General features: G+C 43.4%; 1 protein-coding gene across 5 annotated transcripts in view; it reads right to left on the bottom strand.

The window, feature by feature from the left end:
* PMS1 (PMS1 homolog 1, mismatch repair system component) overlaps nucleotides 1–15,490 on the bottom strand; it is a 581,602-nt gene that overhangs the window by 78,466 nt on the left and 487,646 nt on the right. For 4 of the 5 annotated variants that reach the window (XM_040439910.1, XM_040439913.1, XM_040439911.1 and 1 more), the window contains 2 exons: nucleotides 9,140–9,951; nucleotides 5,943–6,425 (listed from right to left, as the gene is read on the bottom strand). In XM_040439910.1, the coding sequence (XP_040295844.1) occupies nucleotides 5,943–6,425; nucleotides 9,140–9,951 (1,295 nt within the window). The remainder of the gene's footprint in view (nucleotides 1–5,942; nucleotides 6,426–9,139; nucleotides 9,952–15,490) is intronic. The other variant, XM_040439915.1, reaches the window with a different exon arrangement.

Genomic DNA, 15,490 nt, shown 5'->3' with positions numbered 1-15,490 from the left:
ATTTAAGGATTCTAGGATCTTCTCTAGTTGTGGACCAAAAAAGAAGGATGGCTGAAAGGGTAAACTTAAAAAAAGATTTTTGAAAGGGAGGTCGTCTGGCCAAGCCAGCAAAGGAGGCAATACGGACAATCAGAATACATTAGTAACTGCCTTGTATTAACTTGTCTACATGATAAATACCATTTGCTGAAGTGAGACAAAATCTTTAATCCATAGAGACCAGCGTGCTGTATTAATCAGAGCTAGGGACCTGGAAGTAAGTTAGACCATGTCCAGCGGGGCATTACATAATTAGTTGCAGATTTGAGAGCAGGCATATTCTGTCAAATCTGTTCTCTCGGCCCCCTACTGTATGTTCTAGGTCATAGGAAAGTTGGAAGAGCCATATATGAAAGCCCTGTCCACAGGGATGGACGAGAGTGCAGCCAGCGATACAGCAGGGGTAGATGCGTATTCCTTTTTCAGTAATACCGTATTTTTATCCCCATAAAACACACTTTTTCCCCCCCAAAGTGGAAAAAGTCACTGCATCTTATGGGGTGAATACTAATAAGTGCTTCCATTATGGAAGCGCTCATTAGTACCGGAGAACCGGGAGACGGTGAATGCAGCGCTCCCTGGGCTCTGTACTCACCGCTTCCTGGTCCTGTGTCGTTGACTGTGCTGTGACTGTGCACAGCGTGAGGATGCTAATGCACATACTGTAGCAACATAACAACCTGTATAGCCTGATAATCGAGATGCACAAGCAGAGCTCAATACACTTACATATCAGGGATGAGGTCAGAATACATTACAGCAATAAAGCCGTGAGAAGACATCTCATTCTTACTCTGGCAGACAGAGGTATAGAGTTCTGACTGAACACGCCATGGCTCAGTGGTTGCTGGCAATAAGAGCCTCACTTCCAGGATCAGCCTGACATCATCGCTTATGCACAATGCGGAGCTGATCAGGCAACATGAGGGCGCCAATACAAGGTAAAGAGGTATGCTTGGAGCATGGAGCACTGACTGAAAAACCCTCAATACATCCAGTGGACTGTGAAGTGATAAACATTAGAGTTTAAACCTTCACTTCACCTTTGGGCCGAGGGACAGGAACAGCTCCCTGTGTGCCATCCGTACAAATAAGAGCTTCAATTCATAGTGATGTCTCCATGTAACAGACCTAGAGAATAAAAAAACAATACAGGGACTCTTTGTGTCTTTCTGATACCTTTATAGGCAGGGGTGGACTGGGAACTTAAAAGAGAGCCTGGGGGGATGCATGAAGCTATTAATACAGGCATGTCAGAAGTCGTTAAAGTGGCCCTGGAAAAAAAAACGACAATGGACCCAAGTTTTATGCAAATCCAAACTGACAGAAGGCAGGGCCAACACAATTAAGCAGCCACAACACAAGTAGGCGGGGCCAGCAATATCTTAGTGCAGCACAAAATACCGCCCCAGCAGAACCTAATACCACAGTGCAGCACAAAATACTGCCACACCTGCTGCAGTGTACAACTACCGTGTTTCCCCGAAAATAAGACATCCCCCGAAAATAAGACCTACTTCTAGTTTTGCCTCTCGCTGTAATATAAGGCATCCCCCCGAAAATAAGACCTCCCCGATAATAAGACATCCCCTGAAAATAAGGCCTCCCCGATAAAGCCACACCAGAATATAAGGCCCCCGAAGCTACGGTACCGTAAGGCATCTGACTACTCTGGACCCTACGGGCGCCGCCACGCAGCTCACTGATTGGCCGCAGCACAGGCGGTGCGAGGTCTCTTTAAATCAGAGAGCCCGCGCCGCCGCCAGGAGAAGCTGCCGCCTTCTTCCGCCCGCTGCTCGATCTGCCCTGACGGAGTCTGGCTGACTCACAACTTGGCTGGCACGGACACACAGGGGTGACAGGTGGGGGGGGGGGAATATCTGATGGAAGGTGGAGGATGTTTGGTGAAGGTGGGGGGAGGGAGACTAAATATGGTAATCCACTGTCCACTGGCACAGGGGAGGGGGATAATTTAAAATGACACAGGGAGATCAGGGTGGGGAGGGGGGTCATTTAAAATGACACAGGAGGATCAGAGGGGGGAATCAAAATGACACAGGAGGATCAGAATGGTACAGTAATCCCCCCCCCTCTGATTCTCCTGTGCCATTTTGATTCCCCCTTCTGATCCCCCTGTGCCATTTTAAGTGATCCCCCTCCCCACCCTGGTACCCCTGTGCCATTTTAAGTGATCACCCTCCCCATCCTGATACCCTGTGCCATTTTAAGTGATCCCCCTCCCCACCCTGAAAAATAAGACATCCCTGAAAATAAGACCTAGCGACTCTTTGGGAGCAAAAATTTATATAAGACACTGTCCTATTTTCGGGGAAACAGGGTATATGATCTTCCTGAAGATCGCGATACATTTGAATTCAGGAGGGCACCTGCGGCTGCCTGACAGCTGCATATGTACCTGTTTCTCATAGCATTAATTAATGCTGAGATCATCAGATTGTACCTGGCTGATGACCATAATGAGGGCTCAAGCGGCCCCATATGCATCAGCAGTGGCGTTGCAAGGGGGGTGCGGACCGCACCGGGTGACACCATTGATGGGGGTGACACCAGCAGGGCCGGCATTTACGAATCATTTGTATTGCCGTCCTCAGGAGAGGGAAAGATGTGTCTGGGATTCGAACCCACGACCTTCTGTATCAGAGGCAAAGCACTGCAATGCAGCCTCTTCCTGTATGTCCATATATAGAGTCAGGCTGTATTTCAGTAAAGTTTCTGCTGGGATTCGAACCTACGACCTTCTGTATCAGAGGCAAAGCATTTAACCACACAGCCATAAGAGCAGCCTTGCTACTGACTGAAAAAATATGAGACTTCTACTGTTATAGCTGTACATCTATACACATGACAGCTGCCCTAACACACCCAGCACTGCTATATCTCTATATGACAGCTGTCCCAGCACACTCAGCTCTGTTATATCTCTATAAATGATAGCTGCCCTGCCCCCAGCACACCCAGCTCTGCTACATCTAATACACATGACAGCTGCACCAGCACACTCAGCTCTACTATATCTCTATATATGACAGCTGCTCCAGCAAACCCAGCTCTGCTACATCTATACACATGACATCTGCCCTAACACACCCAGCTCTGCTACATCTATACACATGACAGCTGCACCAGCACACTCAGCCTACTATATCTCTATATATGACAGCTGCCCCAGCACACACAGCTCTGCTAAATCTATACACATGACAGCTGCCCAAACACACCCAGCACTGCTACATCTATACACATGACAGCTGCCCCTGCACACTCAGCTCTGCTACATCTATACACCTGACAGCTGCCCAAACACACCCAGCTCTGATACATCCATACACATGACAGCTGCCCCAGCACACCAAGCTCTGCTACATCTATATATCTCTAAGTATTGCTATACAGTAGATAGATATATAGAGATATAGCAGTGCTGAGTGTGCTGGGGCAGCTGTCATGTGTATAGCTGTAGCAGAACTGGGTGTGTTTGGGCAGCTGTCATGTGTATAGATGTAGCAGAGCTGGGAAATGTGTTTGTTATACACATATAGCCTACACTGTGCCCCACAATATACAGTATACCTCTACACTGTGCCCCACAATATACCGCTACACTGTGCCCCACAATATACAGTATATCGCTACACTGTGCCCCACAATACAGTATACCGCTACACTGTGCCCTACAATATACAGTATACCGCTACACTGTGCCCCACAATATACAGTATACCTCTACACTGTGCCCCACAATATACAGTATACCGCTACACTGTGCCCCACAATATACAGTATACCGCTACACTGTGCCACACAATATACATTATACCGCTACACTGTGCCCTACAATATACAGTATACCGCTACACTGTGCCCCACAATATACAGTATACCTCTACACTGTGCCCCACAATATACAGTATACCGCTACACTGTGCCCCACAATATACAGTATATCGCTACACTGTGCCCCACAATATACAGTATACCGCTACACTGTGCCCTACAATATACAGTATACCGCTACACTGTGCCCCACAATATACAGTATACCTCTACACTGTGCCACACAATATACAGTATACCGCTACACTGTGCCACACAATATACAGTATACCGCTACACTGTGCCACACAATATACAGTATACCTCTACACTGTGGAGTCTGCTCTATAAGCACCATTGTTTTGTGGTGGCGGACAGGAAATAATCTGGAAGTGCCCCTCCCGAACCAGGCTCTGACTGCTAGGGGGGGGTCTGCTGAGCTAACGGATGCCCCCTATGGCAGTAGCACCACCATAGCCCCCATATATGGCAAAAAAAACAAAAAAAAATTGCTTCGGGGAGGGGGTGACACCATTTTCTACCGCACCGGGTGACACCAGCCCTAGCAACACCACTGTGCATCAGCCCACCGGGAAATTTCCCTGTAGGGTCTATGGCCAGTCCATCCCTGTTTATAGGGTGCAACAGCTTTTTCTAATTGATATTTTTTAAAGAAAGACAGCTAAATGTGTCTATTGTAATTTATTTTGCTCACTTGCATTTTTGTCATTAGTATATAAATTAAGCTTTTGCAGTTATCCCAAAGACCTGGTATAACGAAATATATCTGTAGATACCAGTACATTGTACATGAATACTAATAAAGGATTTTAGTTACAAAAATTCTTTCCATAAACAGCAGTGTGCTCTGTAGCACACTGGTAAGGCTTCTATCTCCCAAATAGATGGCTGGGACTTCAAATCCCCCTGGCAATAATTTAAAAGTAGAAATTAAAAAATGTACACATGGGTATCCCCCTACCCTGTCAAAATGCTAAGTGTTTGGGAATACCCCAAAGGATGACTCTGTATATGGACATAGCCATATATAAAGTCAGACAGGGGACACCTAAGCAGAGCAGGGACCACCTGCTGTGTTAAAGAGTGGATAGGATGTATCAGCCCAATGCATGTGAAGGGCAATTGGCCCACCGGGAAAATTCCTTGTAAAGTACTGTATATTGCCAATCTGCTCCTGTTGCTGATACATACCAGACAGAGGACAAAAAGTCAACTGATGAATGCAGGTTCTGACTCAGGATCCTGGAAAAAATAATCAGCTTGAAAAATTACTGAATTTATTATTTCCACATGTAGACTATAAAATCGTTTTCAAAGGCAAACCGTGGTCAAACCAAGAAGAGTATATTACGGTATATGCCTTTAGGCCGGGTTCAGACAGTTGTAGTTTTTGCCTAATTGCTGTCCATGAACTTATGAATAACAAGTGGACCCAAAGAAGTCAAATATGAAAGGGTTCCAGTTACTCCACCAGAAATTGTTCAAATACCTTCAATTTAAAATCTATGTAGTGAATTTAGCAAAACTAGTGCAAGAAAAACAGAGTTCCCCAAAGAGTTTTAACCAATCAGGTAATTGGTTACATTTTCCAAAAGTCAATGGAATAATTAGGGATGCAACCTTCTTGCTATGAGCCATTCTACTTTTTCCCCTTTGCTTTAACTTTGCTAAGTTTATCCCAAGAACCAAATCACCATCCACATACATAACTTACACTATTGAAGTGAGTTAGATGTGAGCATTTTAGTGTATGGTTATTTGGATCCATGCAATATTTCTGTGTATAGGCTGAATAAGGACAGGGTATGAGAACAATATACTATCATCAGAATGTCAGGCCTGAAATTTAAAGGGGTATTCTCATCTCAGACAATGGGGGCATATCGCTAGGATATACCTCCATTGTCTGGAAGGTGCGGGTCTCACCGCTGGGACCTAAACCTATATCGAGAACGGAGCAGGCAAGTACTAAAAAATCCATTTGTATTTTTACTGTAGACTAAAGCCCAATTTTATTAACATTTTGAAGTTCTAACTTTGCATTTTACCTATCATTTAATATAATTGGCAAGTCCAACTTATCCACTGGAATTTTATGGTCTTTCAGAAGGCGTTTATACAATAAAGCTTCTTCTACTCTATATGGGTTCAGTAAAGCAATATCGTTCTTTGATGCTACAATCCAAGCACCAGGTAGATTCAGTTTACTTATTACGGTAAGTTCCCCAAAATCAAGCATTTCTTTTCTTCCAAGGTTGCAAAGTTGTTGCTTTAGATTGCACAAGCTAAAATCTATTTTGATTGTTTTGACAGTGAGTACCACAGCTTTCTTCTGAACTTGAGAATGAAACAACTTATTCAAAATTTGCTGATTGGACATCGGGGTTTTCAGTTTAATTTTTTGAGGGATTTTGTTCAGGGTCAATTTAATTTTTTCCCCTGTTTCTTTTGCCTTTTCTTTTGTTTCCCCAACAGCTTTTGCCGTCTGCGAGTTGTACCTCTGCAAGTCCTTAGTTGCTTTTTCTTCATATCTGTGTGTAAAAATGTTGTTACATATAATTAATATTATGAAAAATGTTATATAAAGTTAATGTACAGATGCAGGCCATGTTCATTTTTTAACACAACATTGCATATTGTATTAAAATTGCATGTTCTATTGCAGTTGTTCAATAAAACGGTGTGTGATCTTGCCCTTAATTTGTTCCCACACCATGACATAACTGTACATGGGCAACAACTTTCCACACTTCAACAACAGTTAGGGCTCATGCAGACTAATGTAAGGGCTCACTGCCTGTATTGAGGGCCACAAATAGCGCTCCTCAATGCACAGGCCCCAGACGTGTGTACTCTGTGGTGCAGATGTGGGCCCTTCGTAATGAATGGGTCCGCGATCTGCAAGACACATTAAAAGACAGTAGATGTCTTATATTTTGCCGTGTGGCACGGTCCTGTAAGCCCATGGAGGCGTTTCATAGTGCTTCCATGGGCTTCCAATCTGTGCCTCCGCTCGGCAAATGATACGACATGTCCTATATTCAGCCGTATCTTGCAGATTGCGGACCCATTCAAGTCAGTCAAAAAAAGTAGATTGTCCAGCTTCACCTCGCAGTGCGTGTTTTATTAGGAAACGTGCTTAAAAACCAAACATCAGGCTCATTTCATCAACATGTTTCGGATCAACATATATTCCAGATCCTTCCTCATGACACAGAGAATAAGACTGACAAATCTTATATACAGAGTAAAAGCAGTGATTCAGCTGTGGATTGTTAATTGGCAATTAGACTGCTTTCACCCCACCCACAGCATATACCACTGAGACACAGGAACAGAACTGCATGAGAAGAAGTGAGAAAAATAAAAAATACATTTTTTCTTTTATTTTCTCCCCTCTTATCCTTCCACGCAAGAACCGCCGCTAAAGGACAAGAGAAGAAGATACATCTAATAATGCAATATTAAATCTTGTCTTTGATTGAGGCCCAAAGGCATACAGGACTGAAATCTAAAAATCCAATAAGCTTCTCTATTAAGAAGAGCTTTCCTATGGTCTCCGCCCCGTTTAGGAAAATTAACTCGTTCAATACCCTGAACTTTCATGCCAGCAATATTGCCCTGATGGCAAGAGGCAAAATGCTGGCTGACTGCTGACACATTTTTCACAAAAGCATGAGATATATATATATAGAACTTTGAGGGCATTGGACGTGCATCCCACATATTGCAATTGACATGTAGAACAAGACACACAATACACCACATGTGCGGTATTACAATTGATGTATTGTTGTATCTCAAATGACTGCTGGGCTGCAACAGAGGCCACATACCGTCCTGTTTGTACGACACTGCAACACGTACAAATGCGGTGCCCGCATTTGAACATCCCTTTGGACTTAAGCCAACATTGTTGTGATACCGTACCATCTGAAAACCGACTCGGACTAAGTTTTTGCCCAGTATACAATTCAGTAGAGTGGAAGATTCCATGTTCAATGCTTTATGATAGGGGTAAGTGCCATTGTGTACTGTTTGGTAGGATTCTCCTTAAGCAGGGTGTAATAGATTTTGTCTGACAGTTGTCTGATATGTTCATAATTACTACAGCAGCCCCTTTGACCGCTGGCTTGATGATATTTTTGTTGGATTTCAATGATTTACACAGATACACAATAACACACACTTACAAAGATACCGAATAAAGACTGTTACAACTATGGGAAACCATTTCTCTGGACTAGGACACTCTATGGATGATTGGAAATTTTAAGAATGAGTGGGACTGACTCCAACACCTGGTTTTATGAGCCACTACATGAAATCATCTAGCCCTCAGTGCGGCTCTGAAACCCTAATCTACACACTCATCACTAGGGATGAGCAAACCTGAACTTTAGAGGTTCTGCATTCGGGCAGTGGAGGAATCCCGTTATGGGCATTTTTTTTTTGATCCGTCATAACAGAGGTCTATGGGCAAGCATAACAGATCTGTCGGGTTTCCGTTATGCAGGACTTAGTTTTTCGTCCAGCATAACGGAATCCAGACGGATCCATAATGCTTTGTCCATAGACTTGTATTATGAGGGATCAAAACGTAATGCTGATTAAAGGCTTCCGTTTTGCTTTCCATCACAGAATTACGTTATAACGGAATCCATAACGGGATTCCTCCACTGCCTGAAAGCAGAACCTGTAACGTTCGGGTTCACTCATCCCAACTCATCACCTCTGTTGCGCTTGTCCATTTGTAACATCCTCTAAATGTTGGGCTTGTTTCTCAGTCATTCATGTTTAATCTTGAATGAAGAAGGAGCTCTGTGCACTGAAAGCTTGCAATATGACTTTTTCTGGTTAGCCAATAAAAGTATCAGTTCTATGATACTTTTGTATTCAGTAATACAAAACTAAAAATAGCCTTGTTTACAAAATGTGCCAGAAAAGCCTCTTATAGGGGTTTTCCACATTTTTGATATTGGTGAGCCATCTTCCAGATAGGTCATCAATATCAGACACCCATCAGCCCCCATCATCAAATGTTTAGAAGCCATCTGCACTGGAAATCAAATAGTGGATAGAACTGTAAGTAAAAGGCTCAATCCCCAATGTAGTAGATGGGTGGGCAAACTGCAGCTCAGCTCCAATTCACTTGAATGTAGGGGTGTATCCATTTTCCCCTCCAGTTGGGTTCCTGCCCTGCAGAGGGCAGTCCTCTCTCACAAGGTTAACAGAAAAAGCTTACCTGAGTTTATCTTCTTCACTGAGGTGTTCCCATAGCTCCGAAATAACTGAAGGTATTTCATCAAACTGAACCACTGGACTGTCTTTAAGGAACTTAGCCTTGTATTCCTGAGTAAATATTTGTATTGCTGACATGGGTTTCCTGATCACTTGATTGTTCATGAGATCATAAGCAGTAATGAACCCAAATTTCTCAGTTATTATATTTGCTGATTTCTGGTTTGTATTTTCATTACACGTCTTATCCAAATTTTCATATACATTTTCAACAACATGGCTTACATTTGAAGGACTCAAAATCATTACTGGTTGTAAATCTTCTCCAGTGGCATTTCTTAAAGAATGCCCTCTGCTCCAATCATCATCAGTTACAGTATGCTTATCACTGGGTGCTATATTTTTCAGTACCTCTATTTCAAGACTAACTTTCTGGTTTCTTCTTAAAGTATAATCACTCTGGTTTCCTTGGTTTGATGAAGAACTAATTATATATGCTTCAGGACATTCTTTGCCAGCAAAGTCAACATTAAGTGACTGATCACGGCTGGATGACTGATGTTTTAAATACACATGAGACTGTAGCTCTCTCTCGCTATTATCATTATTTTTATTATTTTCAGGAGACAAAGACACAGTTTGCTCTCCTCTATCCGAATTTTCACTATTGTTTTTTTTTTGCTCATCTGTACTTGGATATTCAATGTACTTGGTGTTAATATTTTTGGACTGTGCTTCGGGTTTGCAAACTGACACAGTTACTGTGTCCGTGTAAACAGATTTCAATACATTCTCCACAGCTTGAAGAACAAATTCCTGTAAAAAGAAAAAGGGAATTACATTAAATGATGTTATTTTTTGACAATCTTTATTTAAAGATTTTCAAAAATCATACATAAGGGTCCATTCACACATCCGCAAAATGGGTCCGCATCCGTTCCGCAATTTTGCGGAACGGGTGCAAACCCATTCATTTTCAATAGGGCTGGAATGTACTGTCCGCATCTGCATTTGCGGATCTGCACTTCCGCATCCGTGCTTCAGTTTCCGCAAAAAAATAGAACATGTCCTATTCTTGTCTGCATTGCGGACAAGATTAGGCATTTTCTATTATAGTGCCGGCGAATTGCGGAATGTACATTGCCAGTGTCCGTGTTTTGTGGATCCGCAAAACACTTACGGACGTGTGAATGGACCATAAAGGTATATAAAAGAAAGCCTTATAACATCTAAGGCTACTTTTACACTGGCATTTCTGGGTCTGCTTGTGAGATCGATTTCAGGGCTCACAAGCAGCCCAAAATGGATCAGTTCAGCCCCAATGCATTCTGAATGGATAAGGATCCGTTCAGAATGCATCAGTTTGGCTGCAATTGGCCTCCGTTCCGCCTGACGATGCGGAGCCAAACAGATTCGTCCTGACTTACAATGTAAATCAATGGGGATGGATCTGTTTTCACTGACACAATATGGTGCAATTGAAAACAGATCCGTCCCCCATTGACTTTTTTTGAAAGAATAATGCAAACGGATCCGTTCTGAACGGATACAAGCGTTTGCATTATCAGTGCGGATCCGTCTGTGCAGATACAAGACGGATCCGCACCGAACGCAGGAGTGAAAGTAGCCTAAGCTTGGTAAACAATATTGGTTCTCAGGCTAATAAAAGAGGAACATACAAAAAATGATGCTCAGAAAAAGCTACAGGCATGGCAATAAAAACAATAATATAGTAAGTACATACAGAAAATCTGAAAATATCAAAACATGTCAATCCAGCTCACTTGTCAGCTCCATCTACTAAGGAAATCATACTAAGATACTCGAGAAGGTTATCCCAAAGGAAAAAAGTGTAAATAAAGACATATGAAAGGAAATAGAATGTGTATAAAGTGCTGTAGTAGGTTAAAAAACAAGTGTGTGGGGCGCCACAGTATATTTTAAGAGATAGTAGAATACAAGGCACAAATCATATAGAGGAGAACAATATCTCTCAACTCATAAGAGGTGTTTACAGTCATTCTACTGTGTATTATTCATAGCGTGACTGTAGGTCATACGTAAAAAGAAAAAGCCAATTAGGTTGAAGTGCTGTAGTGTCAGAGTTGTTGTTGATTTACCCAAGCCCTCCACAGACCTCACAGCTTTACAATCTTGTGTGTGGCAAGCTCCTAGTAAGAAAGTTCTTTAAAACAATAAATATTTATAATATATATTTGTTTTGTGATAGATTTGTTTCATCTTGTCCATCCATAATGCTACTGTAGGTGGTTCCGAAGAAAAGCCATTTCAGGGGGAAAAGTTTCAATTATGTTATGGTAATGTTAATACGGTATTTCCATTTGAGCAAGTCACAATCATTAATTAGTTACTTATCCATAGTTTAGAATTTCTTGCTGGTGTATCTAACAATCCAGACAGAGGCAGGAGATTCTGAGATCCATGTTAGTCAAAGGTCTGATGGGAGCCAGAGGTGAACGTCTCATTAGGCAAAGTGAAGCTGTGGCCTCAGCCGGTGTGAAGAATGCAGGGAGCAGCAATGTAGCCTTCAGCCCTGCAATCCAGCTCCTGCAAATGTCACATAACTGTATTCAGGGCAGAGCAGGGATGGAGGCTAAATTGTGGGGTTTATTGTGCATGGCGGCTCTCTCCGGTTTTACACAGTAACATAGTTTATAAGGCCGAAAAAAAGACATCTGTCCATCCAGTTCGGCCTGTTATCCTGCAAGTTGATCCAGAGGAAGGCAAAAAAACAACTCTGTGAGATAGAAGCCAATTTTCCCCACTTAAGGGGAAAAAATTCCTTCCCGACTCGAAACAGAAAAACTCCCTGGATCAACGACCACTCTCTAGTAGCTATAGCCTGTAATATTATTACGCTCCAGAAATACATCCAGGCCCCTCTTGAATTCCTTTATTGTACTCACCATCACCACCTCCTCAGGCAGAGAGTTCCATAGTCTCACTGCTCTTACCGTAAAGAATCCTTTTCTATGTTTGTGTACAAACCTTCTTTCCTCCAGACGCAGAGGATGTCCCCTCGTCACAGTCACAGTCCTGGGGATAAATAGATGATGGGATAGAGCTCTGTACTGACCCCTGATATATTTATACATATTAAATAGATCTCCCCTCAGTCGTCTTTTTTATAAAGTGAATAAACCTAATTTTGATAATCTTTCAGGGTACTGTAGTCCCCCCATTCCAGTTATTACTTTAGTTGCCCTCCTCTAAACCCTCTCCAGCTCTGCTATGTCTGCCTTGTTCACATGAGGGAGAGAGAGAGGGAACACAGGTCCCAAAAGAGAGTGTTAGTCACACACTTCCCCTGGACGAAGTCCAAAAGAGGTGTTAGGAGTAACTAACGGGCGCCACGGGGGGGGGGGGGGGGGGGGAGAGACAATAGGACTAGTAGTTTTATAGTCAAGTGGTGAGAGACTGCCGAAGGTGGATAAATATGCGTCAATGACAGAAGCATATCATAATGAAGAAAGTGAAAGAGAGAGAGTTGTGGGTCTAGTAACATTATGTATCTACTCCAATGCCCGAGCAATTTGCAATATGTACAGTCGTGGCCAAAAGTTTTGAGAATTAGATAAATATTGGAAATTGGAAAAGTTGCTGCTTAAGTTTTTATAATAGCAATTTGCATATACTCCAGAATGTTATGAAGAGTGATCAGATGAATTGCATAGTCCTTCTTTGCCATGAAAATTAACTTAATCCCTAAAAAACCTTTCAACTGCATTTCATTGCTGTCATTAAAGGACCTGCTGAGATCATTTCAGTAATCGTCTTGTTAACTCAGGTGAGAATGTTGACGAGCACAAGGCTGGAGATCATTATGTCAGGCTGATTGGGTTAAAATGGCAGACTTGACATGTTAAAAGGAGGGTGATGCTTGAAATCATTGTTCTTCCATTGTTAACCATGGTGACCTGCAAAGAAATGCTTGCAGCCATCATTGCGTTGCATAAAAATGGCTTCACAGGCAAGGATATTGTGGCTACTAAGATTGCACCTCAATCAACAATTTATAGGATCATCAAGAACTTCAAGGAAAGAGGTTCAATTCTTGTTAAGAAGGCTTCAGGGTGTCCAAGAAAGTCCAGCAAGCGCCAGGATCGTCTCCTAAAGAGGATTCAGGAATGGCAGCAGGCAGGTGTGAGCGCATCTGCACGCACAGTGAGGCGAAGACTTTTGGAAGATGGCCTGGTGTCAAGAAGGGCAGCAAAGAAGCCACTTCTCTCCAAAAAAAACATCAGGGACAGATTGATCTTCTGCAGAAAGTTTGGTGAATGGATTGCTGAGGACTGGGGCAAAGTCATATTCTCCAATGAAGCCTCTTTCCAATTGTTTGGGGCATCTGGAAAAAGGCTTGTCCGGAGAAGAAAAGGTGAGCGCTACCATCAGTCCTGTGTCATGCCAACAGTAAAGCATACTGAGACCATTCATGTGTGGGGTTGCTTCTCATCCAAGGGACGTGGGCTCACTCACAATTTTGCCCAAAAACACAGCCATGAATAAAGAATGGTACCAAAACACCCTCCAACAGCAACTTCTTCCAACAATCCAACAACAGTTTGGTGAAGAACAATGCATTTTCCAGCACGATGGAGCACCGTGCCATAAGGCAAAAGTGATAACTAAGTGGCTCGGGGACCAAAACGTTGACATTTTGTGTCCATGGCCTGGAAACTCCCCAGATCTTAATCCCATTGAGAACTTGTGGTCAATCCTCAAGAGGCGGGTGGACAAACAAAAACCCACTAATTCTGACAAACTCCAAGAAGTGATTATGAAAGAATGGGTTGCTATCAGTCAGGAATTGTCCCAGAAGTTGATTGAGAGCATGCCCAGTCGAATTGCAGAGGTCCTGAAAAAGAAGGGCCAACACTGCAAATACTGACTCTTTGCATAAATGTCATGTAATTGTCGATAAAAGCCTTTGAAACGTATGAAGTGCCTGTAATTATATTTCACTACATCACAGAAACAACTGAAACAAAGATCTAAAAGCAGTTTAGCAGCAAACTTTGTGAAAACTAATATTTGTGTCATTCTCAAAACTTTTGGCCACGACTGTACACAGTTTTGCGTTACTGGGGTGCAGGGCTCCAGATGGCGAAATTTACAAATGGCGACAAGACTTTTTAGTCTTGTCGCCATTTGCGACTAGAGCCGCGCCGCAGCTCTGAATACAGCGGCGGGCACAGAAGCTGAACTATCATGTTCTTATCAGCAGCGCAGTGGAAGAGTCTCTCCCTCCCCCCTGTGCTGCTGCCGCCGCGGCCAGTAGGAAGAGGGACAGGGGGAGGGGCTGTGGCCACTGCGCCACCAATGAAGATAACTGACCTGTTAATACAAATACAGGAGGCGGGTGCCGGAATCAAATAGCCGGCACCCGACCTCTATGACAGGGAGCAGCAACTGAGGGGTTAACTGCCGCTGATCGCAGCTCCCTGTCATAGAGATCGGGTGTCGGCTATTTGATTCCGGCACCCGCCTCCTGTATTTGTATTAACAGGTCAGTTATCTTCATTGGTGGCGCAGTGCGCCCCCCCCCCCCAACACCCCAGTATAATAAACATTGAGTGCGGCCCCCCCCCAGTATAATAAACATTGAGTGCACCCCCCAGTATAATAAACATTGAATGCGCCCCCCCAGTATAATAAACATTGAGTGCGCCCCCCTCCAGTATAATAAACATTGAGTGCGCCCCCCCAGTATAATAAACATTGAGTGCGGCCCCCCCCAACACCCCAGTATAATAAACATTGAGTGCGCCCCCCCCAGTATAATAAACATTGAGTGCGCCCCCCCCCCCAGTATAATAAACATTGAGTGCGGCCCCCCCACAACACCCCAGTATAATAAACATTGAGTGCGCCCCCCTCAGTATAATAAACATTGAGTGCGGCCCCCCCCCAACACCCCAGTATAATAAACATTGAGTGCGCCCCCCAGTATAATAAACATCGAGTGCGCCCCCCCCAGTATAATAAACATGGAGTGCGCCCCCCCCAGTATAATAAACATGGAGTGCGCCCCCCCAGTATAATAAACATGGAGTGCGCCCCCCCCAGTATAATAAACATTGAGTGCGTCCCCCCCCCCAGTATAATAAACATTGGTGGTGCAGTGGGAAGTGCCAAGGAGGGTTAAAAAATTTTTTTAAAAATTAACTCACCTCCTCCAATTGATCGCGTAGCTGCCGGTCTCCTGTTCTTTCTTCAGGACCTGTGGTGACGTCACTGAGCTAATCACATGGTCCATTACCATGGTGATGGATCATGTGATGAGCACAGTGATGTCCCCACAGGTCCTTTGACAGGTCCTGAAGAAAGAACAGGA

Source organism: Bufo bufo, chromosome 7 (assembly GCF_905171765.1).
Source record: "Bufo bufo chromosome 7, aBufBuf1.1, whole genome shotgun sequence".
Classification (NCBI taxonomy): domain Eukaryota; kingdom Metazoa; phylum Chordata; class Amphibia; order Anura; family Bufonidae; genus Bufo; species Bufo bufo.
The sequence above is the reverse complement of the archived record's forward strand: the minus strand, read 5'-3'. Positions and strand labels throughout refer to the sequence as shown.